The sequence below is a fragment of the Chlamydotis macqueenii genome, chromosome 5 (assembly GCF_036417535.1).
Source record: "Chlamydotis macqueenii isolate bChlMac1 chromosome 5, bChlMac1.mat, whole genome shotgun sequence".
Lineage (NCBI taxonomy): Eukaryota > Metazoa > Chordata > Aves > Otidiformes > Otididae > Chlamydotis > Chlamydotis macqueenii.
In genome coordinates this window covers 16,973,950-16,989,270 of record NC_141560.1, presented here as the reverse complement: position 1 = coordinate 16,989,270, position 15,321 = coordinate 16,973,950, and the positions used below count along the sequence as shown (strand labels likewise).

The 15,321-nt window shown below is 42.7% G+C and overlaps 1 protein-coding gene across 1 annotated transcript; it reads right to left on the bottom strand.

The window, feature by feature from the left end:
* Nucleotides 1-7,413: 7,413 nt before the first annotated feature.
* Nucleotides 7,414-15,010, bottom strand: LOC104479247 (alpha-1-antiproteinase 2). The gene is made up of 5 exons (XM_086748639.1): nucleotides 14,941-15,010; nucleotides 11,427-12,092; nucleotides 10,191-10,461; nucleotides 8,230-8,377; nucleotides 7,414-7,662 (listed from the first exon to the last, which is right to left on the bottom strand). Exons 2-5 carry the CDS (start codon nucleotides 12,073-12,075, stop codon nucleotides 7,468-7,470), a joined length of 1,263 nt encoding a protein of 420 aa, XP_086604765.1. The 5' UTR covers nucleotides 12,076-12,092; nucleotides 14,941-15,010; the 3' UTR covers nucleotides 7,414-7,467.
* Between the last annotated feature and the right edge of the window lie 311 nt (nucleotides 15,011-15,321).

The window sequence follows — 15,321 nt, the reverse complement described above, 5'->3', positions numbered from 1 at the left end:
CATTTTCTTACAGAATCTCTGCTGTGCATTGAGAGTATCATCTTAGCCACAATCTCCTACAGAGGTATTTGTTTTAATTATAATAACAGTGGTTAACACTTTTGTGACTCCTAAAACATAGAACAAAGCTGAGAGAGTGTGTGTGCATGTGTTTGCGTGTGAATGCACCTGTAGGAAAGAAATACAACGACGCTGAACAGAGCTAAATGCCAGGACGTCAAGCTAACAGGTGCAGAGCTGGCAGGCCCTGGGCTGTGTCCCTTTGCCCGTTAGCCAGGGTGTGCCCAGGAATGATGGCAAATTGCAGTCAGCCTGAGAGCAGATCTGGGGAAGGAAGCTGAGAGGAAAGCACGCCTTGGTGGAGCGCGCTCCAGCCAGGGAGGCTCTGCTGGCACGTCAAGCAGCACCAGCACTGCTCAACGGTTTTAGCAGCTGCCAGATTAAACACAGCCTTTGTTTATTGAACCTTGCATTTGTATTTCACTAAAAACTGGAATAATCAGAAAGTTTTTCTTCTGTGAAGAGAGGAAGCCAACTTCATGAAGAAAAATGCATATGAGATCTGCCTGTTTGGGAAGACTGAGGAGTCAGTCAGGCTTCCCTGACTGATGTTGGTGGGCTGCATGGGATGGCATCACCCTTGCTGCCCAGTGTGACAGGCTGAGTTCATTTCCACTGCAAAGCGACTCCAGAGGTGTATCTTCTCCCTGCTGCTATATGAGGAACTCAGGATATATTTTGAGAATATATGAAAAATAAATCCCTCTAGTATATATTGCTACAGCTTTTGTTAAAGTTTTGGATGTTATACAAATACTAAGTCATCCTAGACTTTTACCTGTGGCCAAACATGCTATGTTAGTTAAACAGTTATGTTACTCACTTTGAAGCCAGCTGTTTCAACACACTAGATAGTCTGATAATCTCTCAACTGCATAATTTAGAAGGCAAATAGCTTCTTTGTGTAAAAAATTATACAAACCATGGGATATAAAAGAATGAATAGAACTAAATCAAGCTGTAACAAAAGTAAGCCAAATTCATATCTTCAGATTGCCTGGAGAGCGATCACAAACACAACCAGGTTTTCACACTAGTCTCCCAACCAATAATGCCCACAACCACATTCGCAACCTGCGGGCTGTCCTTAAAAATGCTGGCTATCATCAATGCCCCAACAGCAAGAAGACTGTAAATTTTGGTTAGAGGCTGGGCACTCTGGGAGTGGTGATTTTGACACACGTGAATGAGCACATGGAGTTTTGCCACAGCAGCTTCTGTGTAGCTGTCACAGAAGGACAGTCAGTCATTTACATCTGGGAAGATTTATTTTTAAATAGTTTTTCCATGTAAACCTGAAGAAAGCAATCTACTAAAGGTTTTAGCTGTGATTTCACCTCTCAGTGAACTGCTGTCCTGTGTCAGTGACTATAGGCCTGCTGACGCCTCCCACTAATATGTAGCTGACTGGCTCAGTTACTGAAGATAAGACAGAATAAATAATGATGAAATCTTACTTCTTATGGTTATTCAGGGAAAAAAAAAGAAAAAAAAAGGTGCTTTTGGTCAAGTTGCTAAATATCTAGTGACTGAGTAACAGAGTCCAAGTATATCAGATAAGATAAGGAGGCAAAGAAAAAGGAGTTGTACTGATGCCTGTTGTACTCCCTTCCCCAGTTTCCAAACTAATGAAGCAGTTTGAAATACTGTCCAAGGGACAGGTCTCCTCTGACCATCTCAACGGAGCAGAGGGGAGCCTGTTAGCCCCAGAGTCGTCACCCAGAAGGCCCCTGGGCTGCAGTTCACAGCCTGGGGTCATCCCCTTGCACCCAGAGGGAGTGGGATGGGTCACAGTCTCCTTCCTGTGGCCGCCCAGATCTCGCCCCTTCATGACGTGGCCAGCCCTGTGGAAGTCTTCCCCTATGGTCTTGCCACCCAGCTGTGGGGAACAGCTGGAAGTCCTGTGGTCTGGCACACGGCAGGGGCTCAATGGGAGGGCAGACCAGGCAAAGGTCCTTGGAGGAGGATGAGGACCTAGCTGTCACCCAGGGCTGCCTCCTTGCCTTGAATGCCTCTTTCTCCTCTTGCACCAACTCTTGCCTTTTGTCTCCTATTGGTCCACCAGGTTTTAAGAACTCAGCAGCTGGCAGAGCTCACTAACTGACTGCAAAATATTTTTTTTTGGGGGGGAGGAGTTTTCTTTCCAAAACATCAGTTCTTTATGTGCCATCACCTAGGCACTGGGAGAAGGGACCTCTGGGACACTTGTATAATTCTGTGAAGCTGATCTTGTGCTAAAACAGTTTTGGGTAAATCCCTGATGTACTCCTGCTCCAAATACCACAAAACCTGGCATTCAGGGCAGATTTACCATTCCCTTTCTGTACACAGAATGTGGCCATATGTGAGACTCTTGCACACTTCATGGGCTTCTGCCTCCCTTCCCTTCTCAGTAACCTCTGGGATCATCCCCCCATGGCTGGGGCACTGTGTATACCATGTTCTCTGCTTCCCCATGGGCACTGGCCTCCTCCAACTTACTGCTGAAATTGAGATTTTGGTGCCACAGCCTCAGTGTGCCCTAGGGCTTCTCACCTGCTGCCTTCCCCTTTTGCCAAAGAGATGAGTTGGGCAGGCCTGTACATCATTGCATGGGGTATGTCAGCCCTTCAGGTGTCGCTTGGCAGAGGGAAGAGAAGCTGTAGACAGTCATGGGGTAGTGGATGCTGGTGCCTCCATGTTGAAAGCTCTTTTTTTTTTCCCCAGCCCTGGTGTCTTGCTTGATATCTTGAACATCCTGCAGTAATTATTATGACAGAGAGCAAGTGAGATGTTAGTCATGCTTGTTCATACCTGTGGCCTGCAACAGCTCCCGCCTTGAGGCTCTCAGTCAGGGGAGTGCTGTGTTTTCTGGCAGCACTCTCTCTTCTTGAAAGGCTAGAGCTCTGGTCATGCTCCTCCTCCATATCCTCTCATTTCAGAGATTACTGTGCTCTACAGGGGTATTTTCATATTGCATAGGAAGCAAGAAAGCAATAGGGCTGTTCTGTCCTTTGGCTCTACTTAGGTGTGCAGGGGACTCCCTGATATTACCTTTTTTTTTTTTTTTTATCCAAGCAACAGAGTAGGTGGCTTGAATTCCCACCAATTTCTTATGCTTATGTTATGGTGAAAAAAAAAAGCATGCCTTATATGCAAAGATGAGAATTTGTTAGTAGTATATTTAAAATTACAACAATCTTACACAAGAATTATTAATGTGGTTACAATACTAAGACTTACAGTTCAGATTATGATAGTTAAAATTAATATATGAAAACCTTTTAGTATCTTCCCCGTTCTCTGGTGTTATGCTCACCCTTTCTCTGCCTCACTGGTTCTTCAGGTCAATGGCTTCAGCCCTGAGGGAAGGGGATGAGAGGACAGCCACATCCTGCATCCTTGCCAGAAGGAGTACGAGGGTGTTGGGTGCATCCTCTGTGCTCTGGGGTCTGCTTGGAGTCATTTTGATACATTTATGTGCATGCTTTACCCCTTACTCTTCCTTCATTTGTTCACAGGTCCACATTGCACCTGAGTTTACTACCTGTGCTCTGTTTCAAATACATTGGCTACTCAATCTCTGTTCTACTTATCCCCAAACCAGTTTTACCCAGCTCTGAAGGCTGCAATCCTTTGATCACCAGTAACTGAGCACTGGCAAGCTGTTCATAGTCCTGAGGCCTTCAGTGTCATCCTGTGCCTATACCCTCAAGTCCCCTGCTATCATCCAACCATGCCTGTACTTCTTAATTTTTCCTTCTAGGGCCACTCTATGCAGAATAACCACTTGTTCTTAATATCTCCTAGTTACAGAAATATCTATATTTGTAACAATATGTAAACATTTTACTATACAATCATATAAAGCTAAGTAAAAATTTGAACAAATTAGGTAATTGCACCTCATTGCTGGATAATTACTGTTACAAACAAAGAAGCTAAAACAAAACCCCAGGCAGGCCAGCACAAGTCCAAGCAAAGCCTGACAAGTGCAGAGACCCGAGGCCTGCACTGTTTAACATGAAGCAGGTACCTGTGTTACAAGCAACAGCACTGCTGTATTTGCAAGGCTAAGGGTTACGCTGACCCACGTCTGTCTTCATGCTGATCAAGAGCTATCCAATTACCCCTGCCTGAAGTGTAAATGGGGAGTTTCTCCCTTGACTCTTCTTTGTAGGGGGGCTGAAGCACGTGTGGTGGGACGTGAGGGGAGTTTCAGTTCCCTTCCTCCAGGTACAACCTTGGATGGTGGTGAGAAAACAGCAAAATGTACGCCAAACGCCTCCTTCCAGAAACGGCGCGTGAGCTGGAGAGGCTGTTGCAGTCTTACGATGTGGTACCTCGAGCCTTGGAGGCTGTTGGGCTACAGCAATGGTGTGGCCCTGGTGCAGTCGATGAAACGGGACTTTCCTCCTGGCCAGGGGACAACCAGGTCGGCCAAACCTGGGATCACCACAAGTGCAGCTGTGAGTCCCATCTCCACACTCATTAGCTGTGTCAGCTGTGTCAATGGCTAATGATCCTGGTCTTTAATTGCTTCTGGGATGTGCCTCTGGCTCATTTATATCCACACCACATTGCCCATTGCACTGAATGGGAATAGCTCAGTGGCCTGAAGCCCAGCCTTCCCCAGTCTGCCATGAGTGCCCTTGAGGTGGTCTGTGGGAGGAAAGGAGCTCTGTTGCTTCCTGCTCTCCATTTCTTGGGAAGGAACAGAGCAGGACCTGCTGCTGGAGCAGGTGCTGCAGCTGAGCTGGCAGCGTCCACCTCCTGCAGGAACAAATGGTACCGGTAGGTGGGAGGGATAAAATGTTAGTCTGCAGGAGGGAGAGTGGGAGGCTGTGAAAAAAATCTGGTGCAGAGAGGAAACACGAAAAGCGAGTGTAATAGGGAAAATCTGTTTGGTGTTGCTTGCAGCGATGAGAGCAGGATTAGGAAAGTAGAACTTGGTGGATGGTGGGGGAGACATGAGAACAGGCCTCGTTACAAACGGCACAGCGCAGCACGGACGTAGGCAGGGAGCAAGCTGTCTGCTGCTCTTTTGTGCTAAGTGTGTTGCCTGCCTCTTCTTTAACACTGTCTCTGGTGAACCCTGCAGTGGAAAATCACAGTACGATGTCAATTCACCGGGAGCTATTGCCTGATGAAGAAAGTCTGGCAGAGGGCAGACATCCCCTCATCACCACTGCTCTGTCTTCCCATGTCTGGCACAGAGGTATGACCTCGCCTGCTGTCCCTGCAACCTCCCCAACATGTTTTACAAACACAGAGAGATCATATAGGAGATGCAGTGAAACAGGAAGCACAAGAAGTTGTGTGCCAGTTCTGTGTGGCAGCGCGGTTGCCCCTGCTCCTATGGCTCATTTTCCTGGAATATGGGAGGAAAACAGAATTCCCACATCCTGCTTCTGAATGGGGAACGCATCTGTGAGAGCACCAAGATACTGAGGGTAGGAAAAAAAGGAGTATCCTCAGACTGTGGATTATGAGCCTGCAAAAGCTGATGTAGCTGATGTGAGAGATTTTCTATCCTCAAATCTCTCCCAGACCCACACGGCGACAACCTTCCTCCTACTATCCTGTATTTCTATGTATATGTCTCCATCCACTCCAAAATGGTTTACAAAGGAGTGATCAATATTGAGTCTTGCAGCTGCCACACGTAACTGTGCATCTGGGACCTCTGTTTCTTCAGCATTTCTTGATGTAAACTGAGGATCACTCTACCAAAATAAATTATGTCAGTTTTTTCAACTGGTGCAAACTGGTGTGGCTCTAGGGAATTCAATACATAGGTAAGGATCTCACCTTTTTTAGCTCTCTCATCCCTAAAGGCTTTACTGTTTCTTTGCTGAATGCCCATTCTTTACCAGCAGTTAACAGTAGGAGTGATAACAGCTAAGACTGACCCTATTGTTGCTGTACTGTGCCGTCATATTTCAGGAAGACAAGAAACCTGTACAGTCAGATAGGGTGCCTTATGAGTTGTTGCTGTGTGGATGTCAGGCCACAAAGCCACCCAAATGGATGCAGGTGAGAGCAGGAAGGAGCAAGGAAGATGATGTAGTGCACATGCATCTCTTTCACTGGAAGTCCTGCCATCGATGCTTGTGAGTTGTCCATACACTTGTCTATACAGACACTGTGTCTATTTAGCCAAAAAATATCGTCAAGCACCATATATGAGAGTTCACAGGAGCTTTTTACTAGGAATACAGAGCAGGAAAGGAGCTTTCCTTTTGACTGTGAAAGGGGAAGAAAGTGCTTTGCACCACACTGATAAAATCACATTTGCTTTTAATTTCACAGAGGGCACGCAAGACCTCGCTGAGGCTGTGTGCCTTCCCAAGCCACCTGACTGCTCCTGACATGATTCCTGATGCCGTGACACCATTTCATATCCTTCCAAAAAACACAACTGTAGGGAAGAAAGGGGCAACTGTGCTTTTTCTGGTACCTGTCCCCAAGGCAGGTGTGTTGAAAGCAGTCACCAGCTAGCCGTCAAGCAGCTCTATGTCCTATCTGGGTGCCTGCCACCATCCCCTGGGTCAGGTGATGCTTATTCGGTGCTATCTATGTACTTTGGCTGTAAAAGAACAGCACTTGAAATATCTACAGTTTTCTAGACCCTCATTACACATTTTCCACAAACCTCAGCTGACAGTATGCTTGTGTAATTGCCATCCAAATACCTCACCTGCCCATCCAGCTACATCCTCCTTCTGACCACTGGTGGATACATATGTGAGAAATCAGCTACTCGCATGGGCTATCTAAGTCTGTTGAATTGGCAATACGTGGTTGAAAGTCTTCAGGTTCAAGAGCAGATTTCATCCTCCTGCTCTGTTTTGAGCTGCAAGAAACTCAGGAAGATTTGCTGCTTGATTAATACTAAACATGATAAAAGGTTTCTGGTGGAGAAAGGAGATTTCTTTCTCTGTTGAAGACAGCTTTTTACATTCCCAGTGCTGTCTCCATTAGATGCTTCAGTCTCCGGTGACCCCAATGTTGATCCAACTCTTCCCATCTCTTGTTTATTTACTTATGGTAAATTACAACACTTCTGCTTTGTTTGCAAGAGTGTTAATCATTTTATCTGTTATTCTGGCTGACAACCACCTATTAAGCAGGAGTCTCCCATTGTATAACAAATGACTCTCCCTGAATGCTGGCAAATCTTAGGTCTTTCCTTGGCTTTCAGCCAAGTAAAAAAGGCATTATTTGCTAGCTGAATTTAAAACATTTTTCTTGCTTCCTCTTAAGCAAGTGTCATGGTCAATACCAATATTTTTTGATAACGGCACAGAATGAAAACTCTTCCTAAAAAGGAAACATATACTAAGCTGGCACAAATGGAAATAAATCATGTCATGCAGTTTCATATCTGCTTTAATCAGTAACAGCAAGGAGAACTCATATGTCACTTCAGCTAGTAATAGTCGGGTTAACTATTTTTCCTATGAAGAGAGTACTGTTTGTATCTCTATCAAAAATCAGCATGAGGAAGGGATGGTTGAATTCAATGGTTGGAGGAAGAGACGCTGTCATTATTTCAGCAGCAGTTGCTGCTGCTGCCTCAGTACCTCTCTCATCAACATCCAGAGCAGCCTTATGAACAACCTAGGAAGAAAGAAAACAGACAGTCATTCTGGGCAGACAACAGCCACCTGAGAGATGAATCAGATCCCTTTTAAAGCAGCCCTGCTTTGATGGATCCACTGAGAAGTGAGTATAGACAGCAGTGAGCCAGTCATGGCTGCTTTTAAATGAGGACCAAGATGGAACTGCAGAACTCTCCTCAAAAAAAAAAAAAGTCCCAGACTATTTTGCCTCTGTCCCAAAGACTGGATGGAGGATGGAGGCTCCACTTGTGAGAGCTTGTCTGCAGCTCCAAAACTGAGTCTCCAGGGTAGGAGGACAAGCTGTGGTGTGCCTGGCACAATTAGTGGCTCCTGTCAAGGAACCGGGGGTTGATGTTTCTCTCATGTTCCAGATACCTTCCAAGAGATCCCAACCGATACCAGTCTTGGGAAAAAAAAAAAAATGTGCAGAAAACTAAACTAATCTCCAGGGCCAAACTCCTCTTGTAAGCTTGCAGGCTGAGGCCAGGGTGAGCTGCAAGCAAGCTGTGAACTGTATTCAGCTGGTGTTTCTGGATGCTACCAGAGAGTGGTTTCACAGACTTACTTTAGAAACCTTCAGCTCCGGGGCGCCAGTGATGCCAGAGAGATCTGCCTGGTCAGTGAACACATCCACAATTCCCATCTTGCTAAGGGTGTTCGTTATTTCATAGCTCCCAGAAATAGAAAATTTGGGGAAGTAGAGGATCATCAGACTGTTAGGTAGAAGAGAAACACAGAAGGTGGTGAGAAGGATCTTTCACCAAGGTAAATGATGGTGAGAAAGCTATGTAATTCTCATGAGTGCCAAACCCCAGGGAGCTTGACCAGCCCCGAGTGTACAATGAGCATTAATTCAATTTCTGCTGCTTTTCATGGTGATACAGGCACTATCATTCATAATAATAACAATAATAGTAGTATTAATATCTATTTGATGTTTTGCTTCAGCAAATCTGAGAGCACTCTGCAAAGGAGGACAGTAATGAGAGCCTCTCTCTACAGTCAAGATGAGGTGCGGAGGAGACAGCCTGTGTTGCTCAAGCATGTAGAGACCTGAAGTGAGGCACAGACAGAGTCTACTGAGGGAGAAGTTTCACAAACCCCAGCACTTCAAAGCAAAGCAGTGTTTTTTTGCATAGCTGTGGCACGTGGCATGGCCCCAGGGAAGGTCTGTGCCTGGCTGCCTGCACCTTTGGACACTCTATCGTCTTATCTTCTTCCTCCTGTTGGCCAGCCATGGTCGAGTTTGCCTTTGACTGTGAGCTATCTGTACGCAGCCCCTGCTTAGTATCTATTCTGTTGGATTTCTCTTCATGCATTGTCTAGTGATCCTTGGAGCCTCCAAGTCACCTCTGTAGTGATTACCCTTTAGGTAGCTCAAGTCTTTTGCTGTCTTGCCCAGAGATAGCTTGGGCTAAATAGCAAAATGAATGGAATCCAAACTCCACTGCTGTAGCCCTTATGTGATACTGCCCAGTGCACTAGAAAGTGATGGGACCAAGCGTATTAGCACTGGCATCAACATAAATTGCACTGAAATTGTAATTTGGTTCTCACAGCCTCTCCCGTGAAGAACTTATTCCTATGTTGATTTTGAAGGAACTTGCACCAAGAATTCATTTAGATAAGGATTTTCCTGGTTTTGCAGCTAAGAAATACACATTTTTATCTTTCATATTTGAGGTATCACATTATTAGCTCATATCCAATTTGGTACCCATTATGTTTTTATTAACTGTGCTGGCATTTCTATAATGATGCACCAAGAATCATGGGTGTCAACTGCACAGCCTTATTAGTTGTGAATCAGGGCAGAGCTTGGTAAATTAGGCATGTATTAACTTGATATTACTCAGCTGCTGGTGCTAAGATCTCTTCCCTCCCAGACAAACAAGGTTGTAAAATGTGTTAGTTGATGTTAGTGTCAATGCTAGGAGCTAACAGAACCTCATTAGATTGTTATAGTTTCAAAAACAAAATGCCAGAAAATCAAGACACTCACAATTAATCACTAACCAGTTCTAACAATCACTGTGTGCTGCAAGGGGTCTTGTAAGGAAGATATTTGTCTAGGACATATTATCTATGTATGCATTACTACAAACTGTTTTTAAGTTATGGTTTGTTTAAAGTTTAGACATAAATCTGAGTCACAATGTGTCAATGACATATGACAGCTAAAACACATTAGCTGAAACCTCAGTATAGGAGATTTGCCTCAGAATTGCCACCTTCCCACTCAGTCAATGGACTGGTTTAGAAACGCCAATCTGGGTTTGCTATTTGGGACTCCTGGGAGCCCATCAGGATGGTCTCCATGCTGGTGGGGGGAGCAGCAAGTCACTCAGGCACCGACAAGAGAAAAGTTAAATACCAGCCAGCTGCAAGACTTTTATAGCTAGGACACACAAGCCAAAAATAACCTACTTGGTTCCCAGAATCAGCAAGTTCATAGTGTTTGCATTCCCAAAAAATAAAAAAGACTATAAATCCTGGTGCTGCTGCAGCTGACTGGCAGAAGATTACCTCTGGAAGAGACGGTCTGACCATTCCTGGATGACTTCCTTGTCCAGAGTTTGTTCTAACTCCTTCATTTTCCCTTTTGCTGGCAGAACCAGAAATGCAGTAGCACTCCCATTATAATGAAGCCGTACCACCGTGCATGACAGCTTCTCATCAAAATAGAAGTCAAATCTGCCTGTCTGTTGCATCATAGGGACTTTCACAGAGGTTTCAGCATCCACAAAGAACTCCCTTTCTTCAGTAAGCTCTGATTTAAAAGGCTTTTCCCAGTTACCTGATACAGACAAGGAGAATGCAACTGAGTATCCCATGTCCCATTCCATCATAAATTGAATTTTATGTAACTAGTAATAATATTCACCGATTCCTCCATTTGTTAAATTTAGAATTTTCAAACATAACATTTAACAATGTGTATCACAGTAAGGCAAGAATCTTTTACCTGGTCAAAAGAGTGCATTAGATTCTAATGTCACTTTATTTTCAGATGCCAGTAATGAACTAATCAGGCATTTTCTTTGTACCTAACATTACTTTTCTGTTCAGTTGATCTAAGTGGCTCTTCTGTAAATTGTCATTTAAGGGCTTACCTGACATCATCTGTGTACTCATATATTGTATGCATTTTATTTCTATTGGCTTCAATCATAAGCCTCAATTTGTAGACAAAATTAATGTAGGATCTCATATCTGAGTGCTGCTGTGTCAGACTTAAGAGCACATTATCTAACCCACATCAGAAATGCACTGTTTCCTCTTTGTTCCTTAAAATGTTCTCCCCTGCTCATCACTAGCTTCTTCCATATACAAATATGTTAGTGTGTATAAATAAAGGACTATGATAGGGAAGAAAAATGGCATATGTAGTAAATTAGGCCATTGAAGCCTGCATATATTTAAAGAGATGCATTGAAAGGATTAGGTTATGGATGCTTCTGGGGCAATTGGAGTTACGAGTAAACACACAAAAGCAAGCTCAGGCTGCATGGGAGGCTACAGGTTGGAGCAGAGCTCCTGTGGCTGCCACAGGAAGAATGAAGCCTATGTGGCCCCTGGCTGCCTCCATGTGCCAAGTGGGGTCCTGCCACCTCTCCACCACCTCCATTATGCCATTAGGGGCTCTTCAGGCCCAGCAAAGAGGATTTGAAATTTCCCCCAGAGCAATTTTCAAATGAGGCAGGTGACATTAGTTCAGTTGGTAAGAATGAATAATGTGAATTTGAATCCTGGAATACTTACCTTTAAAGAAAACGAAGCTAGCCAGAAGCATTACAGTTTGTGGATCCATGTCCTTGACCAAATTAGTAATTTTCCCACATGTTTTCCTCTCTATATAATCATTGATCTGCTTTTCAGCCTCTGTGGGATTGTTGAAGTCAGTGGTAAAAGCCTCCAGCTGATATAGAGCTTTGGCATCATCTAAAAACTTTTTTAGAGGTTTCAGTTTCTCTGTTAGAAAGATGGCATTCCCCATGTTGAGCTGGACCCCGCTCTCGGGATGGCTCAGCATGTGGAAAAGGTTGTGGAAGCCTTCATGTATCTCTTTCTCCTGAATCTCTGTAAGGTTGAAGGCGAGTCCTTCCAGGATCTGAGTATGAGTGGTCGATCTAGCTCCTAGGGCCAGCATTGCAAATGCAGTGGAGATGCTTACAGGAGAGAAGAAAATGTTCTTATTAGGTGCCTCCAGTGTAACCTCTTTAAAAAACTGAAATGCAAAGTCAGCATTGTTTGGCACTAGTTTGAGGCAAGCAATTGCTTCACCTTCGTGATGCACGTGGTGTTTAGGTTCATTTGGATCATGTCCATTGCGGTGGTCGGGTGGGAGCTGACCATGGACAACAGTATGAAGCCCAGCCAGTAGCAAACTTATGTAGAATGTAGTCTTCATCTTCTTGTATTAAAATCCTATGGAAAAAAGGAGAAGCTATTACTAAGATAAGGAAATTAATTAAGTAGAAATATTCTGTCATTCCCATTGAATAAGAAATCTTATGTCTTTCTTTTGTCCTCAGTTTCCATATTCTCCAACTCTTGCCAGATTTTATTTTATTTTCCCAGGCCTCCTGGCAAGTCTCTCCCCACTCTTTCTGCAACTCTCACCCTAAATACCTGCAAAAGCAAGATTCAGCATGGATTAGCTGAATACACAGCACCCTCAGCAGGCCAGAGAACAGAGCATACCCCATCAGAAAACACACCATGGCTAATGGCTGGAGGGCTGTGCTTCTGACACAAATGGTCTAAGGTAATTCCTGGGAAGCACATCACAGAAGAAGTTGGGATGTTTTGTGAGTAAAGGAAGAAAGAGGAAATTCATGCAAGTGGGCAGCAATCAATACATACATACAAACAGAATTTGAGCAAAAAGGCGTGAAGGAGATCTTTAAATAAACTTTTGGTTTGATTGATAAGACAACTTATTTCAAGAGAGGACAAATGGTGGTGGCCATTTTTCAATAGCAAACCAAATATCAAGCCCTGTGTCTCTAAGGAATAGGTGCTCTTTCTTTCTGAATAAAAATGATGTAATGCTTTAAATAAGAACCTGAAGTAATGTGTTGTTTTTTAACAGACAAACCAAACCGTTGGAGCGAGCTCATTTTCAACACAGCAGAAGGAGTCAATGTCATTAACAAAAACAAGGCCTTATTTTTATCAGATTTTCTACTGGTCAAAGGGCAATACATTTATCTTAACTTGTTCCACTTGGCTGTGGTATCTACATTCCTTTGCAGGGCTGACGCTCTGCACTTTATAAGCTCTTACAAAGGGACTTTGGAAATGTGGATGTTAATGTCCCAGTGGGCTTCATTTCTGAAGAGAAATCTGGGGCAAAGAAATGGTGAGAGAGTTGCAAAGGATTTGGGGAGATAATGAGCAGATTTACTAAAGCTTGTGCAGGGAGAGGCATATTAAATCAATTGCACCTTTCTGTTCTGGCATGATTCAACTCAAGAGACTGTTGTCAGACAGTGCTATGCTCACATTCCTGCTTTCTCCATAACATTAGAGGGAGCAATTTGTATTAGTAATTGAATATCCAGTTACAGTTAGACCTGCATAAGAACAACAAAACATTTTTAAGCTATAAGCAAATATTAAAATATGTACGTGTTTGATATAAGTATTTCTAAAAAAACAGGTCTGTTTGCAATAACATCTACTGTGTTTTTGACAAATGGAAGATCCATAATGCTTCTTGGTAACTACATTTTCAATTACTGTGCACAGTAGTTTTAAATTATAGTTGGGCCTTCTCTGATTTTGACATTGAAATGATATTTCTCAATATGTCTAGCTACTTGTAACTCAACATAAGAGCTCCAGTTCTGCATATTTAAAACCAGCTATCAGTGAGCCAATGTATTAGTCAGACTTTGAAAAGAAATCAACTCCCAAACAAAAGCATCAGAGCTAAGCCTTATGTATTTCCACATATGCAGCAGGCCAATTCAGAAGCTGCCTCTGGATAAATTATTCACTGTGAACTATTTACTCAGCTGCAGTTGTAATTTATTAAGAATAACATGAATATGAAAGAACGAAACATTTCACTTTGAATATGTCACTACCTGTTCCCTATCTAATCACGTGCAATATTTATTACAAAACACAGCAGATAGATGGACTTTTCTATATATACATTGAACTGCCAATTTCTATTTATTTGGAATACAAACTAGACATGAAATTTAACTGATCTGACCTCAAAATTATCGCTGGATATAGCATGGTTTTGCTGTAAGAGTTCTGTAAAATACTGTTACAATTCTCTGAAGGTTTTTTTCCTATCCTGATATTTTTGCTCTATGTAGTTACATGTTCGCATTTTGTGGTTAATTTATATACTTTCATGGCATTAATTTCATTTTATTACAGCTCTGAATTCACAGATAATTAAACACAACCTGAATCTGACTCATCCATCTGTTACTCAATACTGGCCAATCACAAACAGTCAAGACTCATGAGTCAGCCCTCACAAAAATCTTGACAATGATTGATTTTAAAATTGTAAGACTATAAAAGACTCAGAACCTGCAGTTTGTAGAGGTCTTTTTTGTTCTTTAAGCCTTGAAGATAGAAGTGTCCCACTCTATTAGGGTCTTCTTTGAAATGTAAAGGTACTTTTATAATAGAATTTGCATCCTGAAAGCCTTTAGAATATGATTGGGAATTGTTACGTCATACTTGATATTTACTATTCCATTTGATATTATTGTAGCTTGTAGGTTAGCCAGTGGTAAACTGACTACAGAGAAACTTTCAGTATGAAGCAGAAGATGTAGATTCTCATATGGTCTTAATGATTGAGGGATATTCCTACCAAGCATACTTGCTAACAATTTATTAAAAAGCAAAGAACTGAGAACCTGTGCTAAAAAGCCTTTAGGGAATTAGCCCCTTATCTGAGGGATTAATTTTGCAGGAAGCTTCCTATCTTAAGACCTTTACTTACATAATCTCCAGAAAAACACTTTGTCCATATACATGGGAGTAGAAGTGAAAAGCTCTTCAATTTTAATTCCAAATCTACACTGACTTGTTGAATAGGCTGGAAGGAAACCTGTTTACCTCCCTGCCTCTTTTCATCTCTTTGGCTGTGTTACACAATGACAATGTGTTTGTACTATTCAGGAAAATGTTGCTTTCATGAAGAGCTTTCAATCAAATCAGACAATGGCACAAGAACATGCCAACAAAGCAATTGATCTGTGATAGATTTGGTGATAACTCTTGTTGAATATGTTACCTCTTCTCTATCACACAGTCTTCCCTACCATGCAATCCAGAATCACAGTATTTATTTTGGACAGTATATCCTAGGAAGAAAAAAAAAAAAAAAAGAAAATGGGAATTAGCTGAAGTTACCCTAGAATAATTCCACTAGAAGACCTGGTAAGCGGGACCAAGTTTTCTAGCTGCCGGAACTTGCTTTGTGGATATAGATAATTTGTTCACTTCAGGGCTGATTTTTGTCTCTGTGATTTGCAGAGACAATTCTGAAGATGATTTTCTGCCTTTAGAGTTCTACATAATAGTCCAGGAGATGAATATTCATCCCATGCTACTCCCATAAGAGGTCCTCATGGATAATCTCACTTTAGACAACATGAAACTTTGCAGTGCTCAA